Genomic DNA, 14,019 nt, shown 5'->3' on the forward strand with positions numbered 1-14,019 from the left:
CTCCGGAGGGAGCGAGTGGGGTGGCAGTGGGGCTCCTTCTCTCAGCCCCTGCCCGCTCCTTGCGGTATCACTGTTGAGAGTGTGGGGTATATCCCGATAGGCCTTTTCCTACACGTGACAACTGCACACGCATGGTCTCCTCAGCACTTTGGAGAACGGTGGTGCTGACTCGTGTCTGAGCCTTTGCTGCTGCCTGGCTGTGCTGTTTGGGGCTCTTTTGGCCCCCGGGCCTGGCCAGGCAGCCGGGCAAGGGTGTCTGTGCTCCACATCGGGGAAGGGAGACGCCCCTCCACCAGTGTGAACGCTGTGAGCTGACTGGCCCCTTCCCAGTCCCCGAGGCAGCTGGGAGGCCGCGGAGGCGACCTGGCTGCTTTCAGTCTTGCCTGAAACAGGCACGAAGCGCTTCCTTCCGCTCCGTTTCCCGTGGCGTGCACGCCAAGGTGCCTGTGAGGTGCTCCCTGCGCCGAGCCGGCGCCTGAGTCTCTCTCTGACCCTGTTCACCTGCTCCACAGACTTGCCCCCACGTGGTGGGCAAATGCGCCGAATCGGAGATTCTGAATTTGTGTGGGCTTAACGTTTCTCTAGAAGAGTTGAGTCCTTTATTTTCTCTGTAGCAACTGTCCTGTTTTCATGAGCTCACAGGACCCACCCTGTGTGTTAATAGCCACTTGTTGTGTCAGTACCACGGGCACACTCGCGGTGTCTGTCTGAGGGTAGAGCGGTGTCTGCGTGGCGTGCTCGACCGTCGAGGCCCCGTGGGAGCTCTTGGGGGGCGGCCAGATCTGCGCCCTGTGGTGAGAGGCAGGCCAGGCGTCTCTGAGACGAACCGGCTTCGAGTCCAGCGCCTCAGCGGACCCGCCACAGGAGCCGCTCTGACCATGCGGCAGGCTGGCCCTGAAGGCAGCTCTTCGTCCCTGTCTTTTCAGAGGCAGTCCAACGCTTCTCAGACGCTCTGCGACATCGTCAGGCTGGGCAGGGAGCAGGGCAGCCAGCTGCAGGAGGCTCCAGAGCCAGACCCCCTCCTCACGGTGCTGGAGTCGTGAGTGTGGGCTGCGGCGCTGGGGGGCCTGGGCTGGGGGCCAGGGGCACCGCCACCTCCTCTGATCGTTTCTGAGGAACTTGCCCCGATCCAGAGTTAACTTGATGGGCCTCTTTCTCACGGGACGTGTCTCCTGGCAGGTTCAGAGAGCGCGGGCCCCCAGGGCAGCCGTGTCCTAAAAACCCTGGGTGCGTGGCCTGAGCCCCGAGCGGGGCCTCTCCGGGAGGCAGGGCGCTGCTCCTTCGGCGGGCAGCCCCTTCCGCCAGGCAGTGACCTTGCGCGTGTCCGGCAGGCAGGGCTGCGTGGAGCAGCTGCTGAGGAACATGTTTGACGGAGCCCAGACCGAGCTCTGCCTCGTCAGCGGGACCCAGGTGTTACTGAGCTTGCTTGAGCCCAGGCGGGCGGGGTGAGTGTCTCTCGAGAGGGAGAGTGCTGCCACCTCAGTGCCGCGAGGCCCAGGGGGCTGGCCGGGTGTGCTGTTTGTGTTTTTAGTGTTTCTGATGATGCAAGTAATCACGGGGATAGATTCTCCTCGTTGAAAAGATAAACTTTACGGCTGTGAAGTCCCCTTTGACCTTCGCCATCAATCACATTCCCACCTCAGCCCAAAGGCACCCCCTGTCGCCAGCTTGCGGAGTGTTTATAGACGTGTGTGCAGAACAGGCACGGCCAGTGGGCTTCCCCAAGGACTGTCCCGATGAGTACCCCCAGCACGTGTGTGTGTGTGTGTGTGTGTGTGTGTCTCTATATGTGTGTATATGTGTATATGTACGCGTGTGTGTGCGCGCGCGTGTGCACGTCTGTCTGCTCTGTCCTGTCACATGCGGTGCTGGTGGTCTGACTCCCAAGGAGGCTGCAGTTCCCTCGTGCCCCCGCTCTGGAAGGAGCTTCACTGTAGCCCCCAGCACTGATAGCCTGTGCTGTTTTTTTAAAGAAAAAGAACAACCAGAAAATAACAAGAAATTGACTTAATCTTGGTGAGATTATTAGCAGTTTCTTTCTCTCACTCTGGTACCCAATACATATTTATTAGTTTATTACCTAAAAATAGAATTATGATGTTATCATCGTTTTCTCTAGTTAGAAACCAGAATATTGCTTATTCATCTTTATGAGCCCAGGAAGGCTGGGCCCTTCCTGCAGGAAGTGGGGACTCTGGCGAGGGCCTCGCCTGCGATGCAGGGACAGAATGACAATGCAGAAAACAGACGAGCCGGTTCATTCTCTTTGCTTTTTTATCCTTTTATGTGGCCCTTTTTATCCTTTTATGGCCAGTCCTGTCTGTTTCTCAGCCGAGGAGTGGGGCCGACAGTGAAGGTTTTCAAGGCGGGAGGAGGGAGCAGAGCTGGTTCGGGGGTGTGACGCCCACAGCCCGTCAGGGCCATCACCTGGGCACGGCCCCCACCCCCATACGGTCAGCAGCCTCCCTGGAGGCAACAAGTGGGCATGTCGGTAGGGGGTGTGGTGTGATGGGACCAGTGTCCCCGTGTCCAGCTGCCTCTGGTCCACAGGATGGAGGGCTTGCTGGACTCCTGCTCTCAGGGACTGGACAGGCTGTGTGCCGTCAGCTCCGGCGTCCTGCGTGGCATCGAGCCACGGCTGAAGGACTTCCACCAGCTTCTGCTCAGCCCGCCAAAGGTAGGTGCTCTGAGCAAAGGGGGGCTCAGGAGACCTCGTGGGCTGGGTCGCTTACAAGGCAAGGACCCCAGTCGTCACCCAGGATGACAAGCGCACTCAGACCCCATCTGCCGAGTGTCCATCTTCTCTTTGGGGAGTTGGACGGTTCGCCACCCCCCCCAGGCAACTCCTGCCTTCTGACAGGGGGGGTGTCCGAGAGCCAGAGTGCACTGGAGAACCGGACTCTTGAGTTGGGGGCACCCAGCCAAGGGGTCAAGGGGTCCCAGGGGAGACCCTTTGCTCAGCTGAGCGGCGGTGGTCACGGTGAGGAAGACCCAGTCCCTCTCCACCTCAGTGCCCCGGGCACAGCCCCTTCGCCTCTCCTGGTGCCTCTCCTTGGCATTCGCCGTGGTCTACCATACTGTTTCTTACATTTATCAGCTTGCTTGTGGTCTGCCTTCCCCGCTAGAAAGGAGGACTCATGAAGTCAGGGATTCTGGAACATTCTGCTAATGAAAAGGTAGACGCACTGTGCTCCGTGTATGGGATCACCCCATCTCACGAGGCCAGCCTTGTCATCAGTCTCCTCTGTCTTGTACGCTGAGGTCACATCCCTTCGGCTGGCAGGCTGAGACCAGAGTGCCCTAGGCACCCAGGAGCAGCGGCCCACCCTCAGTCACTCTTGTGAGCCCTGAGGGGAGCGGTGGGGCTCTTAACCCGACTGACCCCTCGTTTCCTCCTGCAGACCGCGTTGCCTTGAGGACCCCTCCCGGCTGGGCCACGTCATGCAACAGCGGCCCTGGCCCTTTGAGCAGGGCCAGGTCAAAGAGAAGCCCACACATGGGTGGTGATCACACTGGTCGCAGGGCTCTAACTGGGCAGTCCTTTTGTGTTTGCAGAAAGCAGCGATCCTGACCACCATTGGCGTGCTGGAGGAGCCCCTGGGTAACGCCCGCCTGCACGGAGCTCGCCTCGTGGCCGCCCTGCTGCACACGCACACGCCCAGCATCAACCAGGAGCTCTGCCGGCTCAACACCATGGGCTTGCTGCTGGTGAGCGGACACCTGCCCGGCCTGGGGCCTCGGGGCTGGGCAGCCGGACCTCAGCACCCCGGTGAAGGCCTGCCCGAAGGGAGGCTCTGGTTCGGTCCTGGGACAGGCACAGTCTGTGCAAAGACTGCATCCTGCCCCCCAGGCTTGACGCCAGGTCGCTGGTGAGGCGCACTGAGCAACGCTGGGACCCGCCTCCGCGTAGGCTCATGCGCAGGGCTGCCCTGGAAGCAGAGGGGGCGGGTAATACGGTCCCTCCCCTTTCTGATTTCTGCCTTAGTGGAGAACTTTGTAGCTCTTCAGCCTAAAACGCCCTAAAGAGCTGCTCCTCGTCCCCACAGTAAAGGCAGAGCCTGTGGGGAGCTCCTCTGGTGAGCATGCCCTGGGCGTCTGAGGGAGGGTCTGCAGGCAGTGACCACAGGGCGGTGCTGACAGGGAGGGGACCTCGCCCAAGCTGTGCACCCGGCTGATGCATCCCCAGCCTTCTCCTCAGCCTTGCCCTTGGGCCTCTGCTCCCAGGAAGCTGAAATATCCTTAAATTTAAGTCTCAATCCCAGGAGCTGCCTTGGACCTGGGCCTGAAGGACTGCCTGCCTCAGGAGTCCTTTCAGCGTTTGGAAGTCACTGGGCTCTGCTGTGACTGTAGAACCTGGATGTGGGTCAGAGGGCGACTAGGAAAGACCTCGTTTCCTTTCCTCTTCTCCGAGAAAGTTCTCTCTCTCCCACTCCCCCTTTCTGCTTTTCATTTATTGTGGCAAAATATATGTAACACGAAATACACCATTTTAATAACTTACAAGCGTATGGTTCAACGTTCACATTGTTGTATAACCATTACCACTGTTTCCAGGACTTTCTCATCTTCTCCAGCTCTGAGCATTAAATGCTCGGTCCTCTTCCCCCCGCCAGTCCCCAGCTCTGGCACCCACCCTTCTGCTTTCTGTCTCTGTGGACCCGACTATTCCAGGGATTCCTATGTAAGGGGAATCAAACAGTGTTTGGCCTTTTCTGTCTGGCTTATTTCACTTAGTATAATGTTCATCCATGTGGTAGCATGTGTCACAATTTCTTTCCTTTTTAAGGCTGAATGATATTTCATTGTATGGATATACTACGTTTTGTTTATCCATTCATACGTTGGTGGACAGTTGGGTTGCTTCCACATTTTGGCTATTTTTAATAATGCTGCTATAAACATGGATGTACAAATATCTGTTTCAGCCCCTGCTTTCACTTCTTCTGACTACATACCTAGAAGTGGAATTGATGGGTCATATAGTAATTCTATGTTCGACTTTTTGAGGCACCCACACACTGTTTTCCCCAGTGGGTACACCGTTTTACATTCGCACCAGCAATGTATGAGGGTTCCAATTTCTTCACTAACACGTATTTTCCATTTTTTTGATAATAGCCATCCAGATGGGTCTGAGGTGGTATCTCACAGTGTTTTGATTTGCGTTTCCTTAATGATTAGTGATGCTGAGCATTTTTTCATGTGCTTTTGCTGGCCATTTGTGTATCTTCTTTGGAGAACTGTCTGTTCAAGTCCTCTGCCCATTTTTGAATTGGGTTGTTTGTTTTGTTGTTGTTGTTGAATTGAAGGAGTTCTTTATATATTCTGGATATTAAGCGCTTAGATACATGATTTGCAAATATTTTCTCCCATTCTGTGAGTTGTCTTTTTATTCTCTTGATGGTGTCCTCTGATGCACAAAAGCTTTTCATTTTGATGAAGTCCAGTTCATCTGTTTTTTTCTTTTTTTTAATTAATTATTTTATTTATTTTTGGCTGCGTTGGGTCTTTGTTGCTGTGTGTGGGCTTTCTTTAGTAGCAGTGAGCGGGGCCTGCTCTTCGTTGTGATGCGTGGGCTTCTCATTGCAGTGGCTTCTCTTGTTGTGGAGCACGGGCTCTAGGCGTGCAGGCTTCAGTAGTTATGACTCGTGGGCTCTAGAGCGCAGGCTCAGTAGTTGTGGCGCACAGGCTTAGTTGCTCTGCGGCATGTGGGATCTTCCTGGACCAGGGCTCAAACCCGTGTCCCCTGCGTTGGCAGGCGGATTCTTAACCACTGTGCCACCAGGGAAGTCCCAAGTTTATCTGTTTTTTTCTTTTGTTGCTTGTGCATTTGGTGTCATACCTATACCTAAGAAATCATTGCCAAATCCACTGTCATGCAGCTTTCCCCCTGTGTTTTCTTCTAAATACTTTATAGTTTTAGCTCTTTCGGGTCTTTGGTCCATTTTGAGTTTGTATATGTATGCAGTGTAAGGTAAGGGTCCAACTTCATTCTTTTGCATGTGGATATCACAGCACCATTTGTTTTGTTTCGTTTTTTGAATGTAAGTTTCATGCGTAGGTTATATTTCTACTTCTGTATACCCTATTGCATGCTCACCACCAAAGATTTAGTTTCCATCTGTCACCATACAGCTGATCCCCTTTACCCATTTCGTCCTCCTCTCTACCCTGCCCCTTACCACTGGTAACCACTACTCTGTATCTACATGTTTGTTTTTGTTTGGTTTGTTTATTTTGTTTGTTTTTTATTGATGAAATTATACGGTATTTGTCTTTCTCCATCTGACCTACTTCATTTAGCATAATACCCTCTAGGTCCATCCATGTTGCTGCAAATGGCATTATATCATTCTTTTTTGTGGCTGAGTGATATTCCATTGTATGTATGTACCACATCTTCTTTAGTCGTTCATCTGTTTATGGGCATTTAGGTCATTTCCATATCTTGGTTATTGTAAATAATTCTGCAGTGAACATGGAGGGGCATATATCTTTTCAAATTAGTGTTTTTGTATTCTTTGGGTAAATACTCAGGAATGGAATTGTTGGATCATATGATTGTTCTATTTTTAATTTTTTGAGGAACGTCCACACTGTGTTCCACAGGGGTTGCACCAGTTTACATTCCCACAACCAGTGCACAAGGTCCTCTCTTCTGCCCATCCTCACCAACACTTGTTATTTCTTTCAGCACCTTTTGTTGAAAACACTATCCTTTTCCCACTGAATTGTCTTGGCACCCTTGTTGAAAATAAATTGACCATATGTGTGAAGATTTAGTTCTTAGGATTGTTTATCGTTAGTGGGAAAAAATGCCACAGAGTTTTGTGTGTTGATCTTGTATCCTGGAACTTCGCTGAATTTGTTTATTAACTCTAACAGTTTATGTGGAATTTGTACAATTTTCTGCATATAAGATTGTATTGGGGCTTCCCTGGTGGCGCAGTGGTTGAGAATCTGCCTGCCAATGCAGGGGACACGGGTTCGAGCCCTGGTCTGGGAAGAGCCCACATGCCGCGGAGCAACTGGGCCCGTGAGCCATAATTACTGAGCCTGCGTGTCTGGAGCCTGTGCTCCGCAACAAGAGAGGCTGCGATAGTGAGAGGCCCGCGCACCGCGATGAAGAGTGGCCCCCGCTTGCCACAACTAGAGAAAGCCCTCGCACAGAAACGAAGACCCAACACAGCCATAAATAAATAAATTAAAAAAAAAATGCAAACCTTTAAAAAAAAAAAAAAGATTGTATCATCTGTGAACAGAGATAATTTTATTTCTTCCTTTCCAATTTAGATACCTTTTATTTTTTTGAATTTTTGAATTTTATTTTATTTTATTATAAGCAGGTTCTTATTAGTTATCCATTTTATACACATCAGTGTATACATGTCAATCCCAATCTCCCAATTCATCCCACCACACCCCGCCCCCCCCCCCGCTTCCCCCCCTTGGTGTCCATACGTTTGTTCTCTACATCTGTGTCTCTATTTCTGCCCTGCAAAGTGGTTCATCTGTACCATTTTTCTAGGTTCCACATATATGCGTTACTATACAATATTTGTTTTTCTCTTTCTGACTTACTTCACTCTGTATGACAGTCTCTAGATTCATCCATGTCTCTACAAATGACCCAGCTTCGTTCCTTTCTATGGCTGAGTAATATTCCATTGAATATATGTACCACATCTTCTTTATCCATTCGTCTGTCGACGGGCATTTAGGTTGCTTCCGTGACCTGGCAATTATAAATAGTGCTGCAGTGAACATTGAGGTGCATGTGTCTTTTTGAATTATGGTTTTCTCAGGGTATATGCCCAGTAGTGGGATTGCTGGGTCATATGGTAATTCTACTTTTAGTTTTTTAAGGAACCTCTATACTGTTCTCCATAGTGGCTGTATCAATTTACATTCCCACCAACAGTGCAAGAAGGTTCCCTTTTCTCCACACCCTCTCCAGCATTTGTTGTTTATAGATTTTCTGATGATGCCCATTCTAACTGGTGAGAGGTGATACCTCATTGTAGTTTTGATTTGCATTTCTCTAATAATTAGTGATGTTGAGCAGCTTTTCATGTGCTTCTTGGCCATCTGTATGTCCTCTTTGGAGAAATGTCTATTTAGGTCTTCTGCCCATTTTTGGATTGGGTTCTTTGTTATTTTAATATTGAGCTGCATGAGCTGTTTATATATTTTGGAGATTAATCCTTTGTCTGTTGATTCGTTTGCAAATATTTTCTCCCATTCTGAGGGTTGTTTTTCGTCTTGTTTGTAGTTTCCTTTGCTTTGCAAAAGCTTTTAAGTTTCATTAGGTCCCATTTGTTTATTTTTGTTTCTATTTCCATTACTCTAGGAGGTGGATCAAAAAAGATCTTGCTGTAATTTATGTCAAAGAGTGTTCTTCCTATGTTTTCCTCTAAGAGTTTTATAGTGTCCGGTCTTACATTTAGGTCTCTAATCCATTTGGGGTTTATTTTTGTGTATGGTGTTAGGGAGTGTTCTAATTTCAGTCTTTTACATGTAGCTGTCCAGTTTTGCCAGCACCACTTATTGAAGAGACTGTCTTTTCTCCATTGTATATCCTTGCTTCCTTTGTCATAGATCAGTTGACCATACGTGTGTGGGTTTATCTCTGGACTTTCTATCCTGTTCCATGATCTGTATTTCTGTTTTTGTGCCAGTACCATACTGTCTTGATTACTGTAGCTTTGTAATATAGTCTGAAATCAGGGAGTCTGATTCCTCCGCTCCGTTTTTATCCCCTCAAGACTGCCTTGGCTATTCGGGGTCTTTTGTGCCTCCATACAAATTTTAAGATTTTTTGTTCTACTTCTGTAAAAAATGCCATTGGTAATTTGATACGGATTGCATTGAATCTGTAGATTGCTTTGGGTACTATGGTCATTTTCACAGTATTGGTTCTTCCAATCCAAGAACATGGTATATCTCTCCATCAGTTTGTGTTATCTTTGATTTCTTTCACCAGTGTCTTATAGTTTTCTGAGTACAGGTCTTTTACCTTCTCACGTCGGTTTATTCCTAGGTATTTTATTCTTTTTGTTGCAGTGCTGAATGGGATTGTTTCCTTAATTTCTCTTTCTGATCTTTTGTTGTTAGTGTATAGGGGTGCAAGAGGCTTCTGTGCATTAATTTTGTATCTTGCAACTTTACCAAATTCATTGATTAGCTGTAGTAGTTTTCTGGTGACGTCTTTAGGATTCTCTATGTATAGTATCATGTCATCTGCAAACAGTGACAGTTTTACTTCTTCTTTTCCAATTTGTATGCCTTTTATTTCTTTTTCTTCTCTGATTGCCATGGCTAGGACTTCCAAAGCTATGTTGAGTAATAGTGGTGAGAGTGGAAATCCTTGTCTTGTTCCTGATCTTAGAGGAAATGCTTTCAGTTTTTCACCATTGAGAATGACGTTTGCTGTGGGTTTGTCGTATGTGGCCTTTATTAGGTTGAGGTAGGTTCCCTCTCTGTCCATTTTCTGGAGAGTTTTTATCATAAATGGGTGTTGAATTTTGTCAAAAGCTTTTTCTGCATCTATTGAGATGATCATATGGTTTTTATTCTTCAATTTGTTAATATGGTGTATCACGTTGATTGAGTGTGTATATCGAAGAATCCTTGCATCCCTGGGATAAATCCCACTTGATCGTGGTGGATGATCCTTTTAATGTGTGGTTGGATTCTGTTTGCTAGTATTTTGTTGAGGAGTTTTGCATCGATATGCATCAGTGATATTGGTCTGTAATTTTCTTTTTTTGTAGTGTCTTTGTCTGGTTTTGGTATCAGGGTGATGGTGGCCTCATAGAATGAGTTTGGGAGTGTTCCTTCCTTTGCAATTTTTTGGAAGAGTTTGAGAAGGTTGGGTGTTAGCTCTTCTCTAAATGTTTGATAGAATTTACCTGTGAAGCCATCTTTTTGTTTGTTGGAAGATTTAAAATCACAGTTTCAATTTCACTACTTAAAACTGAAAGTAATTCTGTTTATATTTTCTATTTCTTCCTGGTTCAGTCTTGGAAGGTTATACCTTTCTAAGAATTTGTCCATTTCTTCCAGGTTGTCCATTTTATTGGCATAGAGTTGCTTGTAATAGTCTCTTAGGATGCTTTGTATTTCTTTGGTGTCTGTTGTAACTTCTCCTTTTTCATTTCTAATTTTATTGATTTGAGTCCTCTCCCTCTTTTTCTTAATGAGTCTGGCTAATGGCTTATCAATTTTGTTTATCTTCTCATAGAACCAGCTTTTAGTTTTATTGATCTTTGCTATTGTTTTCTTTGTTTCTATTTCATTTATTTCCGCTCTGATCTTTATGATTTCTTTCCTTCTGCTAACTTTGGGTTTTGTTTGTTCTTCTTTCTCTAGTTCCTTTAGGTGTAAGGTTAGGTTGTTTACTTGAAATTTTTCTTGTTTCTTGAGGTAGGCTTGTATAGCTATAAACTTCCCTCTTAGAACTGCGTTTGCTGCATCCCATAGGTTTTGGATCGTCGTGTTTTCATTGTCATTTGTCTCTAGGTATTTTTTGATTTCCTCTATTTCTTCAATGATCTCTTGGTTATTTAGTAACGTATTGTTTAGCCTCCATGTGTTTGTGTTTTTTACGTTTTTTTCCCTGTAATTGATTTCTAATCTATAGCGTTGTGGTCAGAAAAGATGCTTGATATGATGTCAGTTTTCTTAAATTTACTGAGGCTTGATTTGTGACCCAAGATGTGATCTATGCTGGAGAATGTTATGTGTGCACTTGAGAAGAAAGTGTAATCTGTTTTTGGATAGAATGTCCTATAAATATCAATTAAATCTATCTGGTCTATTGTGTCATTTAAAGCTTCTCTTTCCTTATTTATTTTCATTTTGGATGATCTGTCCATTGGTGTAAGTGAGGTGTTAAAGTCCCCCACTATTATTGTGTTACTGTCGATTTCCTCTTTTATAGCTATTAGCAGTTGCCTTATGTATTGAGGTGCTCCTATGTTGGGTGCATATATATTTATAATTGTTATATCTTCTTCTTGGATTGATCCCTTGATCATTATGTAGTGTCCTTCCTTGTCTCTTGTAACGTTCTTTATTTTAAAGTCTATTTTATCTGATATGAGTATAGCTACTCCAACTTTCTTTTGATTTCCATTTGCATGGAATATCTTTTTCCATCCCCTCACTTTCAGTCTGTATGTGTCCCTAGGTCTGAAGCGGGTCTCTTGTAGACAGCATATATATGGGTCTTGGTTTTGTATCCATTCAGCAAGCCTGTGTCTTTTGGTTGGAAAATTTAATCCATTCACGTTAAGGTAATTATCGATATGTATGTTCCTATGACCATTTTCTTAATTGTTTTGGGTTTGTTTTTGTAGGTCCTTTTGTTCTCTTGTGTTTCCCACTTAGAGAAGTTCCTTTAGCATTTGTTGTAGAGCTGGTTTGGTGGTGCTGAATTCTCTTAGCTTTTGCTTGTCTGTAAAGCTTTTGATTTCTCCATCAAATCTGAATGAGATCCTTGCCGGGTAGAGTGATCTTGGTTGTAGGTTCTTCCCTTTCATCACTTTAAGTATATCATGCCACTCCCTTCTGGCTTGTAGAGTTTCTGCTGAGAAATCAGCTGTTAACCTTATGGGAATTCCCTTGTATGTTATTTGTCGTTTTTCCCTTGCTGCTTTCAATAATTTTTCTTTGTCTTTAATTTTTGCCAATTTGGTTACTATGTGTCTCGGCGTGTTTCTCCTTGGGTTTATCCTGTATGGGACTCTCTGCACTTCCTGGACTTGGGTGGCTATTTCCTTTCCCATGTTAGGGAAGTTTTCGACTATAATCTCTTCAGATATTTTCTCTGGTCCTCCCTCTCTCTCTTCTCCTTCTGGGACCCCTATAATGCGAATGTTGTTGCGTTTAATGTTGTCCCAGAGGTCTCTTAGGCTGTCTTCATTTCTTTTCATTCTTTTTTCTTTAGTCTGTTCTGCAGCAGTGATTTCCACCATTCTGTCTTCCAGGTCACTTATCCGTTCTTCTGCCTCAGTTATTCTGCTATTGATTCCTTCTAGTGTAGTTTTCATTTCAGTTATTGTATTGTTCATCTCTGTTTGTTTGTTCTTTAATTCTTCTAGGTCTTTGTTAAACATTTCTTGCATCTTCTCGATCTTTGCCTCCATTCTTATTCCGAGGTCCTGGATCATCTTCACTATCATTATTCTGAATTCTTTTTCTGGAAGGTTGCCTATCTCCACTTCATTTAGTTTTTTTTCTGGGTTTTTTTCTTGTTCCTTCATCTGGTATATAGCCCTCTGCCTTTTCATCTTGTCTATCTTTCTGTGAATGTGGTTTTTGTTCCACAGGCTGCAGGATTATAGTTTTTCTTGCTTCTGCTGTCTGCCCTCTGGTGGTTGAAGCTATCTGAGAGGCTTGATGGGAGGCTCTGGTGGTGGGTAGAGCTGACTGTTGCTGTGGTGGTCAGAGCTCAGTAAAACTTTAATCCACTTGACTGTTGATGGGTGGGGCTGGGTTCCCTCCCTGTTGGTTGTTTTGCCTGAGGCAACTGGTATGGGCGTTTCTTTATTGGGAGGTGGGTCTCACTGTTGAAGACGAGGCAGCATGGATGAAGCCACCTCCAGTGTCACCCAAAGTCACACAGGCAGAGAAGGTGAAGCCGAGACTGGAGACTGTGTTTCTGTGGGGGAGGAGAGCTGTGTCAGGCAGACGGGCCTCCTTTCTTATCCAGCTCCCCACTCCCTAGTGGGAAAGAAGGGTCCAGACTTATATCCTGGGCTGGAGTCTACACCCCTTTCCCCAGCCCCGTCTCCCCATCCTACACACCCCACTTCCTTCCATGTAGGCAGCAGAGGGTGTAGGGTGCAGGCAGCTGTGGCCCCTGCTGGGTGTGAGGTGCCCCTGCGGACGTGGTAGGTGTGCTTGTCCCGCCTCCCTGCTGGTGCCACCCTGCTCACCTCAGGGGCAGGTCTGGAAAAGGCCATGGGAGAGGGGATGCAGCTGCCCATTCAGCCTCCTTGGGGGCGTCCGCCTGGGAGCTTCTGTTTGGGCCCCTTGGGGCTCCCTTGGGGAGTGTCCATGTGTGCGCCTCCTGATTCCATGGCCCTCCTGAATAGGATCCCCAGGGGTTGGAGAATTGAACCCACTCCCGGTAACTTGTGGGTCAAAGATAAAATCATAAAGGAAAGACGATAAAAATACTACATAGCAGAATGTGTAGAGTGTAGCTGAGGTGGATTTTACAGGGAAACGTACAGCCTTGTAAAGATGCACTGGAGAAGGAGGGAGGTTGAGGGTCTGTGGGTGAAGCTTCTAACCTAGGACAGAGGATAAAGAAACCATAGGAAGCGGTCATATGAGCAGAGATTACGGAGCTGGATGGAGATGGCAGGCCCGTGGCCGCCCGGACGTCAGGACACAGCATGGGGAGGTGGGCAGGGCAGCAGGGCCCCTCACGTTCAGTCTGCAGGACACGGGGCTTCCCTCACCCTCTGTCTCCCCAGGACCTGTTTGTTAAGTACGCCTGGAATAACTTCCTGCACTTGCAAGTGGAGCTGTGCATAGCCGCCATCCTGTCCCACGCTGCCCGGGAGGACAGGGCTGTGGCCAGTGGACCTGAGGGCGGGGTGGAGCCTCCACCCTCCAGCGGGGACCCAGAGACCCCCCAGCCTGCCGCCAGCCGCCCCGAGAGCACGATGGTGACCCACGTAAGTCCAGCCAGTGTCACGCGTGTAGCTGTGTCCTGCATGTCCTGTGCATCCTGTGTGCTGCTGCGTGTGCTGAACCCCCCAGACCGTAGGGACATTAACGTTGCTTTGGGCCCTCGTGTGTTTTCTCCTCTAATCCTCCCGTGACACGGGTGCACTGCTCTCCTTTCACCTGTGAGACGGGAAGTCACCAGGAAGGTGTCCCTGTTTGCCAGGGCCCCAGAGCTGGTCGAGTGGAGGGCCCGGGAGGGGTGTGGAAGAAGCCCCGTTGCTGCCCCCGAGTCGGCTTCTCCAGGCCGTGAGGGCGAGCAGCCCTGTCGTGTGAATG

The 14,019-nt window shown here is 47.7% G+C and overlaps 1 protein-coding gene across 10 annotated transcripts in view; it reads left to right on the forward strand.

Annotated features, from left to right (window-relative positions):
• Positions 1–14,019, forward strand: part of PPP6R2 (protein phosphatase 6 regulatory subunit 2) — a 72,494-nt gene that overhangs the window by 48,569 nt on the left and 9,906 nt on the right. For all 10 annotated transcript variants that reach the window (XM_082350134.1, XM_082350135.1, XM_082350132.1 and 7 more), the window contains 5 exons: positions 927–1,039; positions 1,332–1,445; positions 2,551–2,677; positions 3,556–3,708; positions 13,488–13,691. In XM_082350134.1, coding sequence (XP_082206260.1) covers positions 927–1,039; positions 1,332–1,445; positions 2,551–2,677; positions 3,556–3,708; positions 13,488–13,691 — 711 coding nt within the window. The remainder of the gene's footprint in view (positions 1–926; positions 1,040–1,331; positions 1,446–2,550; positions 2,678–3,555; positions 3,709–13,487; positions 13,692–14,019) is intronic.

The sequence above is a fragment of the Balaenoptera borealis genome (assembly GCF_965194805.1).
Source record: "Balaenoptera borealis genome assembly, chromosome: 13".
Classification (NCBI taxonomy): domain Eukaryota; kingdom Metazoa; phylum Chordata; class Mammalia; order Artiodactyla; family Balaenopteridae; genus Balaenoptera; species Balaenoptera borealis.